Source organism: Pantherophis guttatus, chromosome 3, assembly GCF_059756535.1.
Source record: "Pantherophis guttatus breed Tessera chromosome 3, ASM5975653v1, whole genome shotgun sequence".
Taxonomy (NCBI): domain Eukaryota; kingdom Metazoa; phylum Chordata; class Lepidosauria; order Squamata; family Colubridae; genus Pantherophis; species Pantherophis guttatus.
In genome coordinates, this window is record NC_142065.1 from 74,756,573 (window position 1) to 74,780,483 (window position 23,911).

General features: G+C 36.6%; 1 protein-coding gene across 1 annotated transcript in view; it reads left to right on the forward strand.

The window, feature by feature from the left end:
- Window positions 1–23,911, forward strand: part of AK5 (adenylate kinase 5) — a 112,058-nt gene that overhangs the window by 79,086 nt on the left and 9,061 nt on the right. The window contains exons 9-12 of the mRNA XM_034437029.3: window positions 6,778–6,817; window positions 9,852–9,896; window positions 21,098–21,255; window positions 21,800–21,916. Of these exons, the coding sequence (XP_034292920.2) occupies window positions 6,778–6,817; window positions 9,852–9,896; window positions 21,098–21,255; window positions 21,800–21,916 (360 nt within the window). The remainder of the gene's footprint in view (window positions 1–6,777; window positions 6,818–9,851; window positions 9,897–21,097; window positions 21,256–21,799; window positions 21,917–23,911) is intronic.

Consider the following 23,911-nt stretch of genomic DNA (forward strand, 5'->3'; position numbering starts at 1 on the left):
GGTAAAAGCTAACAGTCTGGATATTATTGGTTTAAAAGAAGCCCCACACAAGTTGGTTAATATGACATTATAAAGATCATTATAATTTAAAGATGTAATTTTTTTTGAATATATAGCAACATCTTTGAACTTATCACTCTACCGAAAATTATGGATTAATTGAGGATATAAAGGGCAGCAAATTGCCATAGTAAATTGCTATTATTACCCTCATGTCAAATCTATTTTATTTTGTAATCTGTTGCAGAAAAACATAATACATTTAAAAAAACCTGAGGATTTCTTTAACGAAATGTGATTAGAAAATTAAAAAATGAACAAATAAACAAATGTTAGTTCATGCCTAAAACCTATTGTTCATGCATACATGAACAATAATAAATTAGTCACTTGTAACTAGTCAGCCAGCAGTAAAATGTTTCATATACAGTATATACATGTATGTAAAAATGTTCACAACTTGGAAACATAGGAGCCCCAAAGCAAAGAAAGAAAACAGAGGTTTTAGGCATGAACTAACATTTGTTTATTTGGTCTTAGAATACCAGTCTTTCTTAGTTATTGGAGCTCATTCCTAATTTTTCATATATATGTTTAACTCATCACAACACACATAAAATCACTGCAATGACTTTTAGTTGGTAACTATTCCACACAAGTTATGTTGTTAGTTAGGGGCATCCAGGGGTGAAGGTAAGGGCAATGGTGGGATGCTGCCAGTTTAACAACCAGTTCAATGATTGTGCGCTTTGCGCACACCTAATATGCATGCCTAATGCGCACGCCTAATGCACGCACCCAATGCGCACACCTAATGCATGCTGGGTTTTACAAATACTAACCTTCTGTGTTACCACTTGGGAGTAACACAGCTGAGGTGCAGCAATCCGCTCTGCCGCGCCAATCAGCTGAGAAGATAAAGGTAAATAAAGCGCAAGAGTGGGTGGGCAAGCTGAACTAATTGTCAGAGCAAACCGGTTCGCTCCCAGCTGATTGTCGGAGCTACTGGTTCGCTCGAACTGGTCTGAACCAGTAGAATCCCACCCCCAGGTAAGGGGTTCAGAAAAGTCAATGGTCTACTTCACTTTGTATACGTGTTGCATGTGTGACATGCATAGAAAGGGGTAGGGCTTCAATCATGTAGTTGTGGCCATTCTCTAGACTTTTTGACACCCCTCACCAGAGATGCTCTTGCTATGAAGTGCTCAGTTTTGTGGTTGTAATTTTAATAGTTATAGGCATGTGAGCTCCTAAGTATTAGGAGTTTACATGAACTAGTCATGTAGAGAAAGATCTCTAGATTTCAAAACTGAAGTATTTAATTTTTTTACTATGTAAATATTGATAAACAGATAACCATTTCAGATAGAAAGCAGATATTGGGACATTGATTCAGATAAAAATATACCATAGGAATGTGCAAAATATTCCTTGTCTTAGAATGTTAAAAGATGTGTAACATATTTTTTTTTTCATCCAGGAACAATCTGTTCATCTTAAGTTACCATGGGAACTGGTGTATTCAAGAGCTTTAAAAAATAGTTTTAGTTGCAAAGATCCCTATCTTGCATAGGGGAAAATGCTAGTTTTAATATTATTTAAAATACTATTTTGGGAATTAGTACTGGTATTAGTGTTTTCTTTTTTTTGTAGAATCTAATTGTATAAAGCAATTTCCCATTGGAGAATTCAGTAGTAAATAATTATCATTTGGATTAGAATATTTCTCATTTGCAATGAGAAAACAGTGAGACACATATCTTTTTTAGAGGCATTTGGAGCTCTATTTATATAGAGATGTTATTACTTACCAATCTTCTGTCTAGATCCAAAATGACATTAGTGCAGTAATGTGTTGATGTTTTGATGCTAGGCAAGATCACATAATTTAGTGGGTTGCAAACTCCTTGGGACTACCTCTAATAACGAATAGATTTCTGTGATGCCACCCTACCCCAAATAAAATTGGCTGATATACTAGTGCTACATTCAAAGCCACCAACTACATGACACTGGTAAATGTAAGATGATTCCTTACCCCAGTGGGAAAGTTGATGGACCAAAACTACGAAAACAGTTTGTTTCCATTAATGAAAACAATTTGTTGCCCTGTTCACCTTCATAAATTACCAGTGTAGAGTTTCCAGTCTAATCCAGTCCTGGAGATTTCTATTCACTCAGTAATATTAAACAGGCAATACATTTGCAGAACCCAAACTTTAAAAAAAAGGTGAGGTTTCCAACACCCCATCTGCTGTTTCTGTGAAGTTCATGTAGTTCAAATGAGAAAACGATTTTTTTTTTCTGCTTGAGAACAGAGCTGGAAGAAAACCAGGTTGGCTGTCAATCAGGTATGCTAATGTGCCAAATTGGCACCAATTCAAGAACAATCCAGCATGGATAGGCAAAAGTGTTTACTCAGACACAGAAATATATATATAGGCAAAGAACAATGATAATAATCAAGGAAACGCTATTAAAATAACTGGTAAATAATTAGGAATGATATGTTGGAGTTAATGGAGAAAAATCCATATTCATGATGCATGGTCGTCCTCATCTTACAACTGTTTGTTTAGTAACTATCCAGAGTTACAACGGTATTGAAAAAAGTGACTTATGACCATTTTTCACAATTATGACCATTGCAGCAGCTCCATGGTCATTTGATCAAAATATGGTCACTTGGCAACTGAGCTGTATTTATTTATTTATTTATTTATTGGTTCGATTTATATGCCGCCCTTCTCCGGAGACTCAGGGCGGCTTACAATGCGTTAAGCAATAGCCTTCATACTTTTGTATATACCTGCTTATTAGGGATTTCGCCCCCCCCCAAGCGATGTTCTTTTTTTATACAAAGTCAGCTTATTGCCCCCACAATCCGGGTCCTCATTTTACCTACCTCGAAAGGATGGAAGGCTGAGTCAACCTTGAGCCTGGTGAGATTTGAACTTGCAGTCATTGCAGGCAGCTGGTGCTATTTATGACAGTTGTAGTGTCCTGGGATCATGTGATCATTTTTTGGCGACTTTCTGACAAGCAAAGTCAATGGGGAAGCCAGATTCACTTAACAACGGGGTTACTAACAGCTGCAGTTTTGGACTGAATTGTGTTAGTAAGTTGAGGACTATGTATACTCAGATAGTAGTGGCATCTTCCCTTAGCATCACATCCCTTCCATTTCCCCCAAATAATCTTTATGCATGATGGTGAACCTATGGCACATGTGCCAGAGGTGGCATGCAGAGCCCTCTCTGTGGGCACAAGCACTGTTGCCAGCTGCTCTTCGGGTTTCCAACGCTCCGGTGCGCTCAAAGACCAGCTGGCCAGCGCGCATGTGCGCGCCGGAAACCCAAAGACCAGGTGGTCTATGAGTTTCCGATGCATGTGTGCATGCATGCACATGTGCACGTTCCTGCTTGGGCACTCGGTACTGAAAAGGTTCACCATCACTGCCCTAGTGAAAGATTTGAAGGGACAAAAAAAGTCTTCAGCATCATTCCATGATTCTTTTTTTTTCCCCCCCCCTGGTTCTTAAACGAGTTTATGGTTTATTATTACCACCATCACCTTACTTTTTAGAAAATAGAGAAGTTATTGTAACAAAGAAACCCAGAACAAACATAAACATGTGCCACTTTTTCATTTAGAAATCTGTATTTGTTTTTAAATTATATTCTACCCTTGAGCCCATTCGTTCCTGCCAACAAAGCCAGAGTTGTCCCATCCAAGCAGTAAAGATGATGTGGAGGAAAGGTAATATAGGTGTTGTAACCCGAGCACAAAATAGAAGCCTACACAGTTCATCTTCAGATTGAGGTCAGCACAGTGATGTATTGTCCTTTTCTTGGCAAGTTGCTGAGGCTATTTTTGTCTTAACTCAGACAAGGAGGAAAAACAAAACAGAAGCTGCAACTACTGACAAAACCCAACATTGTTTTCATAGGTGGAGATAAGGGCACCTAGCCAATAGCTGAAGGAAGGTGAATTAGTTTGGCACTAGCAGTTAGTTAGTTAGTGGACACAGTGGCTCAGTGACTAAGATGGTAAGATGTCGAAAGGTCGGCAGTTCAGCGGTTTGAATCCCTAGGGCCGCGTAACGGGGTGAGCTCCCGTTAATTGTCCCAGCTTTGGCCAACCTAGCAGTTCGAAAGCACGTAAAAAATGCAAGTAGAAAAATAGGGACCACCTTTGGTGGGAAGGTAACAGCGTTCCGTGCGCCTTTGGCGTTTAGTCATGCCAGCCACATGTCCATGGAGATGTCTTCGGACAGCGCTGGGTCTTCGGCTTAGAAACGGAGATGAGCACCGCCCCCTAGAGTCAGGAACGACTAGCACATAAGTGTGAGGGAGACCTTTATCTTTTTTAGCAGTTAGCTGTTGCTCCTCCAAAATTTGATTGATCTTCTCAGACGTTCCCTCCCATCCCACCCTTTGAGAATCCCTGACACAGTTCATGTATTATTTTCACTCTGTACTTCAGCAGTGATAGTGTCATGGCACGATCTACTTCATAACATTCCTGTTATTGCTAAAATGATAGAAAAATCACAAAGAAAACAATTTCGCTACAGATTTGAATGACCTCTGAATAATTATTGTGACACAATTGCTGTGCCAAAGCTGATCTTTCGTATGATCTATCACATTAGGTCTCGAGCAGAAACCGAACATATTGAAAAATTAAATAATAAAAAAAGACCAAAAGGTTTTAGATAAGAATAATATGAAGAACACAGAAGGGATAGCTGACAATAGGAAAAGATTAGCAAATTATGTGAGTGACTCATTTTATTCTTTTGCTCTAAGGGTGTTCAATCTGTCCATCCCTCCAGGATGTCTCCACTTTAAAAGATAATGTAGACAGTCATATGGCAAGAGAAGACATTATCATTTTTAGATAGTCAAAACCATCTAAACAGTATGAAGAAGACATTCATTAATCATTTGACACAGATATTTATACCCTTCAAATTGTGTAAATCTTTGACTTCAAAGCCTTCTGCCACATCATTTCTATGACTATCTGCAGATCTTTGTGTTTTATTATTTTCTCCAGTTCTTTCTCTTCTCTTTTGCTGTCTCCAAGTATTGCAACTTCCACTATCCAGATTTTTTAAAAATTATTCATATCAATAGTTGTTAAGTCTAGGGCGTTACATGGCAGAAGCTTGTCTGTATAACTTCTAAAATCCCAGATATCAATGACAGTTAAATTTGGATTCTTTTTTTTTTTAACTCTTTAAAGGTTATACAGTATATCTGTTTAGCCTTGTTACCCCAGGTAATATTGGTAAGCCAGAAAAATGAGCAAGTAGTAGATAAAATGGCAAAAACTCAGAAAGAAGTCACATGATGGCAATTAATGGCACACTAAAAAAATGAAAAGAGGAAAAGAGAAAGAGGAAAAGCAATTATCTGGTTTCTGATGTGTATACATTATAACATTGTTTAGAATTATATTACTGTGTAGCAGGAAGGAAACAATTGCAAGAAGCAAGGAATCAGAAGAGTATGGATTTAAAACCTATCAACTCTTTAATTCAGCATACAAGTGCATACAAACACAAGGGAAGATTGTGAAGTGAAGTGAGAACCACGAGTGGAAGTAGGCCAATGTATTAAGACTTAAAGAGAAGAGAACATAGCATTTCAGAGAATATAGTTCAGTAGTGAGAAAAGTAAAGCTTTACACTTAGGCAAGAAAAATCAAATATACAGGTATAGAATACATGATACCTGGCTCAACAGCAGTAACTGTGAGAGGGAGTCATAATGGATAGTCACTTAAGTATGAGCCAGCAGTGTGCTTCAGCTGCCAAAAAGGCCAACACAATCCTAATCTGCATGAATAGAGGGATGACATCAAGGTCATATGAAGTATCAGTACTGCTATATACTACCTTGATGAGACTACACTTTGAATACTACATCCGGTTCTAGTCACCACAATACAAAAAAGGTTGAGACTCTAGAAAGAGTGCAGAGAAGTGCAACAATGATGATTAGGGGTCTGGAGGGTAAAACGTATGAAGAATAGTTGCAGAAATTGGGTATGTCTAGTCTAACAAGAAGGACTGGGGTGATATAATATCAGTCTCCGGATATTTGAGAGACTGTTACAAAGAAGAGGAGGACAGCTTATTCTCCAAAGCACCTGAGACCAGAAGTAATGAATGAAAACTTACCAAAGAGAGGTTCAACCTAGAACTAAGAAGAAATTTCCTGACAGTGAGAACAATTAATCAGTGAAACAGCTTGCTTTCAGAACTTGTGGGTACTTCATCACTGGAGGTTTTTAAGAAGAGATTGGACGGCCCTTTGTCCGAAATGGTATAGGTTCTCCTGCTTGGGCAGAGAGTTCTCTTACCTGCTCATGTTTATGTAAGTCAATACCTATTCAGAAAATTCTACAACTTTCAGCTACAGTGAATGCTTTATTATTCCTTGTATCCTGATTTACCTAGAAAATAGTATTTCTTGTATCTGAAATCTTTAACATTGTGTATATTGGCTCCTCAGCATAAGTCAGGTGCATTTAAAAAGGATTGCTGAAATTTCAAACATGAAATATACTGTACACTCAGTACTGAAAATATGACTATGCCCCAAATTAATTTGATGATAAGGTGCACTAAAATGGTTGGTGAAAAAAACTTTAAAAAACCCTATACTTGTGGACTTAGAATTATGGACAAATCTGTTTTCATATTATTAGATTTAGTCATGATAACATATAAGCTAATTTTTTCCATATCGATTTATAATATAACAGGCATATGAACAATCGTGTGTTTGCAGGCCTGAAAATGCAGGTGAGTTTTTATAATTTTAGTATAAATTATTGTAATATATATTAAATTAATCTTCTTGTGTTGGGGTCATGCATGCTTTATTTTCAAAGCATTTTGGACTTTGCACTAGCAAAGTACTTTCCTGCTGCTCATTAAAGTAGCAGCATCCTTTTTACATCCTTTTTACAGACTTTAACTTGAAAAAAAATGCTGCTGTTTTAAGGAGTCAATTTATAATGCTGCTCTGAAAGACAATGGAAAAAGATGGCTTGTTTTATTGATATCAAAGAGCAGTACTCATATGAATTAATTTCAAATGTTCACAGCCTCATATATGTGAAACAGCATGCAACTGACTCCAGAGTCTCATGAATACCATTGTGCCCTCAGAAATTAAGTATATATCATCTTCTCCAATGATTTTATTAGTAAGGGTAATTGCTAACTTCTTGTTCAGAGATGTAGCAGTGTTTCTAAAGTGTTAATCAAGTTTGTTAGTCTCATAACAAATTTTAGGATAAAGGGAGTGGTGCAGTGGCCTAGAGGTGGAACTCTAGCCTCACAATCAGGAGATTGTGAGTTTGATCCTAAGTAGAGGCAGATACTTCTCTCTCTGGGCACAATGAGAATATATCTGCTGAACAAAACTCTGCATTGGCAACAGGAAGGGCATCCGGCCAGTAAACACTCTTCTAGCTCCATTCAGTTGCCCAAACTCCACCCCACAAGGGATTATGGGGTCGTTAAAAGATAATGATAAGAAATTATATGATAAATATATGCACTGGCCTGTGTAGCAGCATTTGATTTTCACATTGCAATTATGATACAGAAAGCCATTGAAACTCTCCTCATGGTGCCATGAGAAATTCAGAATGTTTAACAAAGGATCCCTAACATCATCAGAAATCTGTCATATTCAAAAATCAAAATGTTTCAGGTTTGACAATGCTGTTTAATGATGATAATAATAATAATAATAATTTTAATTTGGAGGGCTATGTGCATTGAATGGCTGAACATTGGATTTGTTTTCATTTGGAGATTCAGAGTGGTTTTTTTTGCAATTTTTGATCAGCTCTGCAATATCCCACTGTCCAAAGAAGTTGGAAATATGAATGAGTATCCTTGCAGATGTTCTAGGAGTATTCATATAATATGGAATGAAGTGGCCATAGAGCAGCTTTTATTCTTTAGTACAGGAATGGAAGTATAATAGCAGCCTTTTATTAATCCAGTACTCACAAGGTTCAAAATAGCTATATTCAGCAGGGTTCAAAACCCTGTACTTCTAGTAATGAAATATTCAAAAATGTATTGAATGATGACTGACAGATTGTTCTTCAGATTTTTATGAATGAAACAACATTCATAGTGATGAACAATGAAAATATTGTAAGAGTTTCATCATGTGTAGGCTTGCATTCAGTAAGACATGCTCCCAGCTAAGCAGTAATTAACTTTAGTTGTCCTTGAGCGAGCAAAGAGATACTGTTCAAGAAAAGAAATAATTGCAATTGTTTGGTATTCAGGTTACAAGTATGGACTGATGGAATAGATTTCAACTTGAACTTGAAGCTTACAGAAGAAAATGGCATTCATGAACTTTTGATAAAATTAAATGAAGTTTTAACAAGGGTTGCATAAAGTATTCCTCCAGGTATCTTGCATTAAACATTTTGAACCATGGCTATAAGGAACTGTAATAGCAATGAGCAATTAGATTGCTTATTAATTGCTATTCTGAGTCATATATATAAACTTATTTTAAGAAAAAAACAGACTGCAACCTGTATTTGAGAGTAAATTTCAATGATTTCTATAGAAGAGAATATATGTAGCTCATGACTGACTTATGGAGTCATTGGTGCTTTCTAAGCTTGGTTGTTTGTTTGCAGATGTTTCATTACCCAATTAAGTAACATCATCAGAGTGAGTAACTGGGGGGTTTTCTCCCTATTTATATATGGTAACTTGCCTTGCCAGTTTTGCTGGGGATGTGATTTTCTCCTTGGTAGTTCCCTGATTAAGGTATTGCTTTCTACTTGATTGTTGATTCTTTCCAGTTGAAACTGTGGTTGAGTCTGTCCATGCATTAACTCAAGGAGTTTAGTTAGTCATGTTTCTTCAAGGGCTTTAGTTGGTTTGTTTGCTATGGTGATGTTGTATGGTTGTAGTAGTCCGTTGGTTGTTTCTGAGATGTTTTTGATGAATGGTTGTGTTAACTTTTTTCATAGCTTGTTTTGATTGTGCTGTAGTGGATTGAGTAGTCAGGCACTTTTTGATGAAGTTATGTGGGTATCCATTTTGTTGGAAGATGTTGTATGGGCAGTTTATTTCCTTTTTCTTGTGTTCTGGATTGCTGCAGTGATTTGTACTGTTCTGAGTAATGTTCTTTTTCAGAAGAAATGATGGCAAATTAGAAACACAGGTCTTTCGAAAACAACCCACACTAACCAAGTGCTCCATTACCAAAGTAACAATCCAGTCTCCCACATGAGGAGCTGTGTAAGAAGCAAACAGTTAAGCAGAAAATATCTTAATCAAGGAATTCCCAAGAAGAAACTCACATTCCCACCAAAACTAGAAGAACAAACTATTGGATATAGACAGGGAATGAATCCCACACTTAACACTGATGATATTACATAGTTGGGTAATGAAACATCTGCAAGAAAACAATCAAGCTCAGAGAGCACCAAGTACTCCACAAATTTTAGTGAACACAAGTTTCAGTATTTTTTCCTTGTAGAGACACACATGATCATATTGTAAGTTTAATATGATAGATTAGTGGTTCTCAACCTTTTCTTCACCACGGACACTCTTTAAATACCTTATGTGGCCATGGATCATGGCCACAGACCCCCAAGACTTAACTCAAGATTTAAATAATAATATTTCTTCAAGCCTTCGCAGACTGCTTGTGATGAAATCATATATCCCCCCTCAACGATCTGCGGACCACAGGTTGAGAACCACTGTGATAGATTTTACAACATTATGTATGTTTTGCTTACTACAATTGTTTAAAACTATTTTCATTTTAATTTAGATTTTACAGAAGACCTGAAGAAATCAAACATAATTTTTGTACTTGGTGAGTAATAAAAGACATGACCAGACATACTTGTTTTATACATACAATAAATCTTTGGATGAGTACTAATGAATAAATACGGTGTCTTTTTTAGATTTGCCAGGATCAGAACCATTGAGAATAAAACATCACAGAGATAGTTGATTAAAAAAAAGTATCAGAAAATTTATCAGAAAAATATGTAACACTGTAAAGAAGAAACATGATAATTACTAATAGGGATATTTAATTAATATCCAAATTAGTAGATGTTTAGAGTAGTTTTTTCCTGCCCAAGACATATATGTAGATATACATGACAAGCAGTATGATCCTGTGAGTACGGTGCTGGACTAGGAGTGGGGAAATATTTTGAGTCCTCCCTTTCAAATAGAAACTACCTGGGTGATTTTGGGCCAGTCATACTGTCTCATTCCTAGATTGGGAAAAAGTATTGACATAATTATATGTTTTTTGGATGGGTTTGTATACACATTATTATTACCAATCTAAATCATTACATGTCAGGATTAAAGCCTCTTCACTGTAGACTTTGGACCATAATGTACCAGAGCAGGTTGGTTCATGGATGTTTCAACCGAACTGCTCTAGGATAGTATGATACATTATGGTCCAAAATCTTCAATGATGAGGCTTTAATCCTGACGTGGAATGATTTACCGTATTTTTCAGAGTATAAGACACACCGGAGTATAAGACGCACCTACCTTTTTTGGTGAGGAAAACAAGAAAAAGAAATCTCCCTCTGCCTCTGAGCAATTTTGCCTCGTTGCAGCAAACAGCCTGCTTTACTTTCGTTTTCAGCATAGCTTGATTAGCACAAGGGAAAAAAAAAAATCTGCTCCAGCAATTTACCTCTTTGCAGCAAGCAGCAGAGCCCTGCCCAAAACAGCTGAGAGCAAATCAGCTGAGAGTTGGGAGGCCGATCCAATCAACTTGTGCTAATTAGGCTGTCCTGAAGCTGAAAGGAGCTGTTTTTTCTTGCTGTTTGCTTGAAAGGAGGTAACTGCTGCGAGGCGGGGGCCAGTGGGTGGGTGGGGCTACATTCTGTGTATAAAATGCACCTAAATTCTCACCCCCTTTTAGGGGGGAAAAAGGTGCGTCTTATACTCTGAAAAATATGGTAGATTGGTAATAATATACGTATACATACTCATCCACAAACATATATTTATGTCAATATTTGTGCATGTGTGTGAGTGTAAGCAAACAACCCTAAAGTGCTCTTTTTCTTTCTACATTGTGTTACCTGGAGTACTTAGCAAATATTGCAGTTGGGATTGCTTGTGAATCATGAAAGAGGGGGCAAAATGAGAGAACCATATTACTCAGGAAAAAAAAGTTGTGAATATCAATTAACTTGGTAGCTTCTCTACACATTTGAACCAAGCCTCAAGAAAGCAAGAGCTCTTTGGCAGTTAATAATATAGGACTCTTGTTCATTATTCATCATCTGGTAACATGCATAAGAATATTACAACTCTTGAGTTCTCTAGTGATTTAGTCACACATGGATAGAATCACCTGATTCTGCAAGTCATCAGTAACATAAATAATCCTTTTTGGGAGAAAAAGAATAAATCTTCAATATATAACCAGGGGAATCCTGAGAAGCTTCATTCTCAATCTGAAGTGATAGGAACAGGATGAAAACACGCATCAGTGTTGAATTCTTCTCAGTTGTTAATCATGTTTGGAGCTAATTAATCTTTTTGCAATTCTAGAATTCATGCAAACTCCTAAAACTGTGGAGAAGTTGCTATGGCAATCAGGCACATAACATAAAGGAGAATGTGCAGCATTTTAAAAAAACAATGACTGCAATAGAAGAGTTAATAAACATCTGACAAAAAAATTTTTTTCACTGTCTAGAACAAAATAAATTATTTTATTGGAAACAGATGGTCAGGGTTCAAACTCTCAATATTTGGAAGAATACACAGATGGGCCTCATTCAGCAGTCACTCATTCAGTGACTGTTTGAAACCTGAATGGGGGAACTGTTCCTCTGAGTTGTGGCCATCACAATGGTGCTGCAGTCACATGATCATGATTCAGGCACTTGGCACCCAGTTTGCATTTATGATTGTTGCAGCATCACATGCATACAGAGGTGCTCTTTGTGATTTTCACTGCCGGCTTCCAACAAAGTCATTGGGGAAGCCAGCAGGAGGTCAAAAGTCAATCTCTATCACTATCATATCTATCTACCATCTATCTATCATCTGTCATCCATCCATCCATATCTATCTATCTATCTATCTATCTATCTATCTATCTATCTATCTATATATCTATATATCCTATATCATCTATCTATCTAACTCTTCCTATCAATCATTTATACAGCTACCCATCTCACAAGCATGACTCTGGGTGCAACAGTTAATTAAAAAGAAAACCAATAAATAGATGAAAAGTCATCATTAAAAACTACAAAAACTATAAAACAAAACACATGAGGTAGGAGAGGATATTGTTAATCACAGTAAGGGAACAATTGCAAAATCTCCCCAGTCCTCTGAGATTGCCAGGCCTGATTGCAAAGCCAGGTCTTGCAGAATATGGAAAGAGATGTAGCTAACTTTGTTTCTGGTGGGAGAAGATTCCAGAAGGCAGGTGACCATCTGACTGTGGGACTTGTGACTGAGTGGGATTCACCTAACAAGGCAATTCCCGCCAGCACAGTCACTTGTTGTTGCGCTTTATGACCGCAACACTTAACAAAAGAGTTGTCAGTCCCAATTACCATTGTTAAGTGCAGACTACCTGTATTACTCTTCAGGAAGCAACGGTTTCATTCATAATTCTCTTAACACATGACAATGGGCCTTTTAATTAATTTATTTATATACTAGCATATTTACATAGCTACCCATCTCACAAATATGTGACTGGGAGGCTTACAGCACAACAACAGTTCAAAACTCCGTATCTATCTATAACAATCAAAAATGAATAAATCTATAAACCCAAGGGAGTAGGAGAACATATCTTTAATAATCTCATATTATTAATGTTACTGTACATTAACACCCCCCCTCCCCCCATGCTTTGCTGTTGTCCCTGGAATTGCCCAAATTCAGCAGTGGAGAAACACTTGATTTATCTGATTTCTTTAACTAATATCACTAAAGAGTGGGATTAGTGTCAGAGAAGCAAGTGAGGAGCCACAGAAGACAAAGCAATGATTGTGACATCATTGGATTGAGGCTGAATTAGCGAGAGTTATTTTTTTTAAAAAAAACAACAACAACCTAGCTTTTCAGCTGCATAAATCTACCCTGAAAGTATTTATGCCCATTTAATCTTAAATTCAAGGACTGGTGGATGGAGAAATAATGTCAAATGATAATAGGAAACTGGGTTTTGCTTTGTTTTTGTTTTTTTGCACAGATAGCCAGTATGTTTAGACTGAATATCTTCCCAATCCAATTTGTTCCTTCAGCCAGATCCCTTGATTGATACATCTTGTGTTTCGCTACAATAATTTGCTGGAAGCGTACAGAGAATAGGGCAGTGCATACTTCAGAGAGGATTGGAACAAGTGCTTCAGACCTCATCTTCTGTTATTAAAATAGCCCAGATGCTTTCAGACTTCTGCACAATTCTGAAAAATAACCATCCCTTTGATAAGAATGTTGTATTAAATTTAATAAGTTAACTTTTTAAATAAGTGGCATCAGAGACAACCCTAGGACCGGAGGTTTTTTTTTTAATAAAAGTGACATAAGCTCTGCCCCTTTCATATGCAGCTGTGCTTGCAACATCATGATTTTATAATTCTCCAGATAAATTAATATATTCTACCGAATGCAAAGAAAATTTTTTCCAGATCATTTCTGAGGGGCTTCCATGACGCTTTTGGAAATAACCAGCAGAGTATTTGGAAAGGTCTTTGTTTAAAACCTGAAGTGGTTTGTCTGACTAGTTTGTTTGAAAGAACAGGTTGCTGTGCACAAGTCTGTTCAGAAAATGTTCCCGTCTTTCGGCTGCTGCTTTTCCAATTCTTAAGAGATCAGGAACTGAAGCAGTCAATAATGACTCAGAGGCAACAGCTATGCTTTAAAAAGTAGTCTATAAATGACAATACCTCACAATAACTAGCACACTGGAAAACATGGAGATTCAGTGCTCCATTAATGTAGTTTATTTTATTATATTTTATTTATATCCCTCCTTTATTGTTTTTTTTAAATAAATAACTCAAGATGGAAAAGATACCTAATACTCCTCCTTTCTCTGATTTATACCTGCATGTAAAAAAGACACTGTATCAAAGAGAAAAATGTTGGTGGTTTGTCCTCATCCCTAAATAAAATGCTTGTAATAGTAATAAAGTCACACTAGATGACTTTACCAGATGAGAGTACAAAATAAAGATCAACTTTTGTAATTAATTCCATCTTTCCTCTTCAGTGAATATGAGTGCCAGGAATTGTAGTACTATGCCAAGAAAATTTAGGTAAAATATAGCATCACTTTAACTCTAAGTGAAAACCCTACTCGTCTTGATTGCATCCAAGCTGAGAAATGTGAGCAGAATACAATGCTAGTTCGAATTTTTAGACATGATCCTATTTATTTTTTTTAGTGTAAAGATAATTTTCCCCATTGTACTTTCTAAACAAATGCGAGGGGAAAAATTGTCTCTGTAAATGTAATTATCTGGATTACAAAAATGCCAAGACAAAGCTTTTGCACAGCATAGGATTTGTTAATATCTTTACTTTTTTAGCTGCATAAATCTATCCTCAAGGTGTTTATGCTCATTTAGTCTTAAAATCAAGGACTGGTGGATTGAAAGAAAAATAATGTCAAATGATGATAGAAAACTGGATTTTTTTTGCACAGATAGCTGCTGCTTACTCATATGAAAAGATGAACGGTGAATAAGTAGAACTTTATTTGGTTAATGGGGTTATGTGAAAGCTGTCCCTATTTTCACCACAGAGCCATCTCCCAGGGCCATGTCTTTATATTTGCTTTATTGATTGCAGCATATGTTTTGAAAGGTGACTTGGGTTTTAAAAAAAGCATTGGGATATATAGTCTCTGAATTTGCCTTTATTCCCCAATCAGAAAAAGCAGTTTCTGTAAGGATGATAAAAAATGAATAGAGTGACAGAAGGAAAAGCATTAATGCTATTCTCCTTCCCTATCCTGTCTTTTTTTAACAAATATATAGAATTCTGAATCCACATCCATTTTTTTTTTCATATGGCTGCAATTCCTCTTATTCAGGGTACTAGGCTGAAAAAGCATATAGTAGTACATTACTGAAGGTCTTAATCCAAAAGAGTTTCTTCCTGACCAGAGATACAAAAAAATAATTCACACTAAATCAAAGCTAGTTCAAGTCCTAATTGAAGGCCCTAAGAGTGAAGACAAGAAAGAGTTTAGGCAACAAAGATGAGTACACTATGAAGGCCTGTCAGGTAGCCATTGTCCAAGTGTCCCTAGCAATAAAGACCAACCAAAGCCGGAATCTATGCAAATAGTATTATGTGATCCACTATGAAATTATATTGGTGTAACAATCACTGCCTGCTGGTACAGGAGAAAGAAGAAATTTAATTTTTCCTTAAAAAAAAATAGAACGTAAGTTTTTAATTTATTGTTAACCAGTGTTTTCTGTCAAGAATTTGGATGGGATACAAATCTAAACTGAACTTTCCTTACTGTTTAAGAAAAGATATCAACATCAAGAATACACATCAGTATTTTTTTTTCTTCATGCCCAGGCAATAGATATTTTTTTGTCAATCAATTTGAAAATAAAGTATTTTTTGTCTAGGTTTTAGAAATTCTTAAAAGTTTTGCTGTTATAAGGTATTTTTTTAAGTTTTAAAATTACTATTTGCATTTTATTCTTTCTATAATGGTCTATCACCATAATAAAAATTCAATTTGATGTGACTGTTACAAGTTAAGTGCAAACAAGTTAGTTTCTAAAGAGCTGAAAGAGTCCAAATTCAGGATCATATTGACAACAGCAACTCACACCCTTGGGTTTTTTTTCCCAAAATAACTTTATTAAACATTATAAATGACAGGAATAAAACTCAATGAAAACAACAAAAGCTACAAATAACATTTATAGAAAGAATTGGGGTAAAACAGAAAAAAGGGGGGAAAGGAAAAAAAAAGTAACTTCCCCCTTCATTCCAGAAGGTAAAATAATTTTAATAGTTTATTGCTGTCTCTAAATAAACCACAATCTCTCTTTTCCCCAATATTCTCTTAGATAAGTAAAACAAGGTCCAATTGCTACATCAATCATTTTCTGTCAGCAAAAGTTTACTATGACTAACCAAATACACTATTTTTTTTCCTTTTAACCCTGGTTGAAAAAACCAAAAATAATTTAAAATTAAAATTATTCTTAACCCTGTTAAAAATGACTCAGAAGCACTTTTCTACTCAACTGCATTTCAAAGCGAAAATCCTTCAGAACGTTAATGGATTTCTTTTTATCAATGTAAAATTTATCCATTTTTGTCACTTCTAAAAAAGTCCTTCTAAATCTTAGCAAAGCTGTTTTGAATATTCAGAAGAAAAACAAAAAGTCCAAATCAATTTCCTGATTTATTATTTGTTCATCTCCATTAGGGAATGAGTCATCCCCTCAGATTTATTTATATTAAATTCAAATTCAAATTAATTTCATGGGTATTCATTCTAGCATATTTATTGCTTCCAACTTTATTAGAAAAACTTTACTCTGACAATGTTAGCAAGCATGTTATCCATTCTGTTGAAAAACCTCACTGAAAGATAATCAAAGATTTCTGTTGTATTTTTTTTATCTTTGGGATCGAGTATCCAGTCTTAAAGGTTTCCTTATCATTAAATAAAGAAAAGCAATTTCCATTTTCCCGTGAGAAAATATCTTCTAAATAATTCTAAGTAAAATATATACATAACTAATAAATAAATAAACTAAATAACTATAATTCTAAATTCTTCTGGCTCCTATTCCATAATTAACTTTCCAAAAACTATACAATCCATACTCTTTTGTGACATAAGGAGATGGAAACTTACAAGATGAATACAGTGAAATTTTTGCCACTACAAAGAATCAATCTCTCCAAAATGTAAAAAAAGAAAATCCAAAAAAAGTAATTTAAGATATAAGTCAAGTTTAACATTTGTAAAGGATGCTTTGGGAGTGTGATCTTGATGTAATCCCAAATTCAGCCACTTCATCATAAATTAATTGTAAAAACAGTAGTTTTCCCTGCCTACTCATGAGGAGAACCTGTCCAAAATCAAATGGATGATCTTGACCAGGGGTATCAAACTTGAGTCGTCATGGCATCGTCATGTGATGTATCATGACTTTTTCCCCCTTTCCTAAATGGGTGTGGGCTTAGCCAGCGCGTGACGCATCTGGCCCCTGGCCGTGAGTTTGGCATCCCTGATCTTAACAATAGAAAAACACTGGCTTGAAGTCAGGGGCAATTCTCCTCACAAAAGCTATCTTGCTAGCCAGTGAAAATGTGGTAGAGTGTAGTTGTTTGCAAGTAATCTATAATGTGGAAAGTTATGAGAAGGCTATTTTTAATGATATCAATGTGGTAGTTGTTAAAACATAATTTTGTAATTGTCAGTTGTGAAAGATCAGATCCACACATGAAGGTTAAATTAAAGTGATTTATTGCTATTCACACCTGTGCACAGGATTATTCTCAACTAACAGTTAGCACCTGCTAGGAATTAGGTAAGAGTCAACAGAATTCAAGAGGGGTTGGGTTTAGCTCTCTTGTGGCTAGGTGGAGATTCTAGGTTGATCTCTCTTTGAACTCCACCCTCCCGCCCCAGATTCTTCCACTCCTTCCACTCTATAATAATATGATAAAACATCAAAGAACAACATTGCCTGTCCCAGAATCTTGGGAAGGACTCAACAGTCTAATAACATGGGTGACCATGCAACAAACTGTAATAATAATAATACAGAATTTCAGATATCCTGTTACATATGTATTGAGGAAGGATAATTTTGTTTGCAGGATAATCCCTTTTCTGCTTATGTGTCCTCTGATCCTGTTCGTGCATATTTGGAACTGGCTCCTGATGGATTTCAGTAAAGCTTTTAATTACAAAATTTCAGCTTTTATTGTTTAGTTTTGCAATTTTACTGGATTATTACAGGGAGCATTAATAATGACACCTTTGGATAGATTCTCTAGGTTTGATACAACCTAGAGAAAATATATGCCTATGCCTGCTGATTTGTCTCTTGAAAGGAAATGTAAACAGTAAAAAAATCATCTCCCCCCCCCCAATTCTTTGACCTGAAAGATCTCTGAACTAATTAATTAAGATGAAAAGCTTTACATATGGAAGGAGGAACTCATTTGTACTAATAGGTTTAGAACCAGAGATTCACATTCTAATCACCTGGACGTATCTTTGTTATCAGTTAAGAAAGCAGCCTCTTAACTAGTTCACAGAGAGGTCATGAGCTACAGACTGAAAAAAATGTTTCCTTAGGAACCTAGGAGATAAATTGAATTCAAAAGGAGATAAACAATCCACTCTGAGTTCTCATGAAGATGCATGAAGAATCCTTGTGAAGTGACATACCTACGTATATCTCCTTAAAAATTGTTTTTGTTTTTTTTTAAAAAAAACCCCTCTCTTTGGAATTTGGGAAGCTTGTAGCTATTTTAGGGGGTGCCTTATTGGTTGCCAAGTGCCAACACTTGCTCTACATCAGAGTTTCCCAAACCTGGTCCCTTTAAGATGTGTGGACTTTAACTCCCATAATTCCCCATCCAGAATGGAAGTTCTAGAAGTTGAAGTCCGTGCATCTTTAACTAGCTAAGGTTGGGAGACCCTACTCTGTACCATTTCTCTTAACACTTCTCACTTCTCAATAATTCTCTACACTTTTTTTCTGTTTAATTTTTTTTCTTCTTCTGAGAAAATGTCTAGTTTAATTCTTTGTATCACATGGGCATCCAACATTTTGGCTTGCCTGGACTGAATTGAGTGGAGAGGAATTGTCTTGAGCGATGTATACATATATATAATATAGTTAACTTACAGTATATAATTTATCGCATAATAATATTAAAAGTTTACGATCTTATGGGGCCACATTACTGTCCAGGGCTGCATGCAGCTTATGGGTGACAGATTGGACATGCCAGTTGTATAATATTGATTAGAATAAATCAATAAATAACAAATTTGCATTTTCTATTTGGATGTTGGGCAAAGTCCTAATAGTTTTCAGTTCCTATTATTAATTACTAATTAACAATTTCCTTAAATGAGTTGGTAGGCTTAGATTTCAGACTTTACAATATTTAATTTAGGGAATAAAATTTAAACTTCAAAGGTTTGGTGACACCCATTCAAGGATTCTTCTTGTTTCTGTAGCACTGCCTCTTTAAGAGTTGGTTCTCAGATTGTTAAGGCTTCCAGCAACTGTTGTGTAAATAATTCATAGCTACAGATTCCCCCTTTATCAAAGAAAAATCCTACCTATCTCCAGTGTGCTGAGGGTCTATAAAAATAATAATAAACTCAGAAACCTCTGCCCAAGTGTATCCTAAAACATATTACTTATAAATTGAAAATTGTTTGGTAGAGTCCCTGTATCACCACTCCTTATATCTTTCCCAAAAGAATTTGGGGGGAAAAAACCTTTCAGCTCAGGTACTTACCAGAGGTCTGATTCCCAGTCTTATTCATATGGTGGATGAATCATTCTCTAACTTGTTATTTTCATGCTATGAAGTTTTGGAATGGTATCATTTTAGGTGTAAAAAGTTAAAGGATTCCCCATCAGTCGTGTCCAACTCTAGGGCACAATGCTCATCTCTGTTTCTTGGCTGAGGGAGCCAGTTTTGTCTGAAGACAATTTCCATGGTCATGTGGCCACCATGACTATAAGTGAGAGGCGTACTGTGTTACTTTCCGGCTGAAGTGGTACCTATTAATCTATTTGCATTTGCGTGGTTTCAAACTGCTAGGTGGGCAGATGCTGGGGCAAATAATGGAAGGTCATCCCATTATGTGAAGCTCGGGTCTCGAACCCAGGCTTTCAGCTCTCCATCTGAGGGTCTTTAACGGGTGAGCCATCGCCCGTTTATTGTAGTCATACTTTAGGCATGGCATGGTTTCTTGTAAATCACACAGAGAGTTGGTGGTTTAAAAATAAATGGATGGATGGATGGATGAATAAATATGGATAATCTCAAATTACAATCATTCATTTAGTGTCTGTTCAAAGTTAACATCGCCATTGAAGAAAGTGACATGTCTGTTTATCACACTTATGACTGCTGTAGCAACCCCATGGACACGTGATCAAAATTCGGATGCTTGGCAATTGATTCATATTTATGATGGCTGCAATATCCTGGGGTCATGTGATCACCGTATGCAACATTCTGACAAGCAAAGTCAATGGGGAAGCCCAGATTCATTTAACTAACTTAACAGCTGCAGTGATTCACTTAACAACTATGGCAATAGAAGTCATAAAATGGGGCAAAACTCACTTAACAACTGTCTTGCTTAGCAACAGAAATTTTGGGCTCAATTATGGTTGAAAGCTGAGGACTACCTGTATTCCATATACAATGGTAATTTGGACTGATGGTAATATATTTTGTAAAAACCATTTATAAATTTTGTTTTCTACCTTCACTTTTAGTTAAGATTGGATTAGGTTGGAAAAAGAATTTTCTTATAGGAAATTGGTCATTTTCTTTCTTCTCTTGCCTTTTTATTACATGGGTAGTTGATAAGTCATTGCGGCTTGTTTGGGAATTAATTTTTAACGAGCACCCTTAAAACTCTGCAGATAAGATTAGTTGGGCAATATTTCCATTTTAAAACCTATATTTATATCTATATCTATCTATCTATCTATCTATCTATCTATCTATCTATCTATCTATCTATCTATCTATCTATCTATCTATTTTCATGGCTTCCCATCTCAGTTAATGACTGGGCCATTGTATATGAAAAACATTGATATAATAATAATTTAGAAATGAAAGAGACTTCATTATGGATTCTGCGCTGCTCAGTCTAGATATTATAATCTACTCCTACCACCATTTAATTGGTATGCTTTTGTGATGTTTAACTGGTATCTCCTATGATCATTTTTGTCTATGATGAGTCAGTTATTCTCTCTCTAATTTGAGAATTTATACTTACTTATAAAGGTGGCCCAGGCTCTGGCAAAGCAACCCAGTGTGAGAAATTAGCACAAAAGTATGGATTCATGCATCTGTCTGTAGAAGATCTGATCCAAAATGAGACAGCATCTGGAAGGAGTAAGAGCATCAGAGATATAACCGAGAGTGGTGAAATTTTATCAGGGGTAAGATATGATTCCAAAATTAGTATAATCTCTACAATGGGTATGTGTGTGGGAGGAGAGAAGGAAGAAGCTTGATTGGATAATATTAAAAATTTCTCCAGAAATTTGTTTGAAGAACAATATGTATTAACTCAAAACTACCTGTTGTTTTTTAAAGAAAGCAAGGCAGTAAGTGAAGCCCAACAACATAGGCATCTTTGCTGCTCTCATTGAGACCTTTTTTAAAAGGCTCCTTCAATTGAATATATTTGCAAGACATATGCTTCGTAATGTGCTCCAGTACTTAAAATAATTAGCTCTCAAGGGAGCACTGCCTTTTCCCCACATTTTCTAGCATTTTCCTAGTTGTAAAATGTCTTAAGTTAAGAGTCAGTAATGATAGGAATTTTGGAGTGCCTTCAATAGGTAAATATGGTAAAATAGTATATGCTCATGAGTGCACAAGATACTTGGAATAAGAACATATTAGGTTATGTCTCATTCTAAGGCACTTCAGCTTTCAGACCAGATGTTAAACCAAACTATTTTGCATTCTTCAATTAAGGATATTGTCACGGAGCTCTTAAAAGAAGCTATACTTACCAATATGGAAAATTCGAAGGGATTCTTGATTGATGGCTATCCCCAAGAGATTCAACAAGGAGAACAGTTTGAGAATGAGGTGAGCAATCACATCGTGCAAAAGGAAGAGCTGAACGGTTGCTTGAATGCAAGATGTCCTTTCCTTCTCCAGGGAACCCTAAAAAAATGTTTGTTTGAAATCTTGAATCTATTGCCGAGTAACGTCGACAAGAGTGAATCAGATGGATAATCTCCCTAATTATAAGACATATTCCTGCTCTAATTCTATTTGCTCCTGTCCCGTGTTGTCTATTTTTTTTTATTGAAAAAGTTTTACAAATACATTTTCTCCCCAGTTTCCCTCCCCAACCCTCCCTGTCCCCCCTAACCCTCCCTAACCCCCCAACCCTCCCCTCTCCCCAGAACTTCCACAAAATATAATCCAAATCAAAATCACATTTTATAAAACTTGAACCCCTCCACCCCCTGTATATTATTCAAATCTTCACAAAATTCAATTATTCTATCCCTATATAATACATTCAGTTAAAAGCTATCTGATATTTCCTAGTTTGATATTTATTCTGCACATAATCTATCCACTTTTTCCACTCCCATACATAAGTCTCTTGTGTCCGATCTTTTAGATATGCTGAAATCTTCGCCATCTCTGCAACCGTGTTGTCTATTGAAAGGCTGACTTTTTCCATGAACTTCATAATCAACAAATATTACTTAGTTACATTGTTGTCAACTTGCAGGACTTAAAAAGCTGCATTTGCTGCATTTGCTGCATTTCTACTTTTGATGCATTATGTGGAAAGGTGATGTGCACTCAAACTATACAAAGGATGAGTTTAAGAATGCCCTAATGCAGAAACAATTTTAAAATGCAACATAATTTCCACACATTATCTGTTGTCTTAGAAACATCAGAAGTGCCAAAACTACTGGGTGAAAATGACATATTTAATTCGCACATACTTTCAGTAACTGCACTTTCAGATTGCTTATTAAAATATTGGCATATTACTCTTCCCTGTAAAAAGATGCTCTGGAGCGTTAATTGCTAGGAAGATAGAATAGAGAGCATATTTCTAATTCCCTCTGAATAAATGATAGCATGAGAGCAATTAGTAAAGTTGGAACAGCATCACCATTTCAAGTGATATTATCCCTGCAGGACACCCAAAACAACTACGTTGAACAGTGGGATCTTAGTCTAACAAACAAACAATGTGATCAGAACAAGAGCTAAAGTCACCGTGAAGTATTTGGAACTGAAATGGCCTAGGTGGAAAGGAAGGTTCTCTCCCATTTCCTAAAGGCAGAAGAATGTGGGCTAAATGTGACTTCTGAGCACAACTTTCAGTGGCTCAGGAACATCATAGGGTTAGGAATAGGGTTAGGGTTGGGTTAGGCTCCTCTCTCATGTACCTAGGGAATCCGTGTCGGTGATTGTAACAAGTGGAAGAGGTAGTTCCTTCTCAATGCTGACATGATCCCTTTACTTTATTAGCAGCCTAGCTGCAGTACTTCGCCCTAATCAAGGATTCCAATCACTCTTCATGGATATACCCATACGAAGTGCATCACAGTAGTATGGGTAACCCTTGTGATATCTGATGACTTCAGAAACAGTTACAGATGACACCCTAGGCCACTGATGGCTAACCTTTTTGCCATCACATGCCAAAAGTGGGGGTCGTGTGGGGGTGTTGCGTGCATGTGTGCCCACACCCATAATTCAATGTGCCCCGCCCCCCCAAGCATTTGCGTGCGACACCTCCCCTCACACGTCCCCCCACTTTTGGCACATGATGGCACAGTGGGCCCAGTAGGACTGTTTTTCGCTCTCCCCAGGCTCTAGAGGCTTTCTTGGAGCCTGGGGAGCCTTCCCCATCCCCTCCCCGGAGGCTCTCCGGAGGCCAGAAACAGTCTTTTTCCCGACATCCGGTGGGCCCAGAAGGCCCGAAAATCAGGTGGCCGGTGCGCACATGCGCGCTGGAGCTGAACTAGGACAATGCTTGTGTGCCTTCAGATATGGCTCTGCGTGCCACCTGTGGCACGCGTGCCATAAGTTCGCCATCACAGC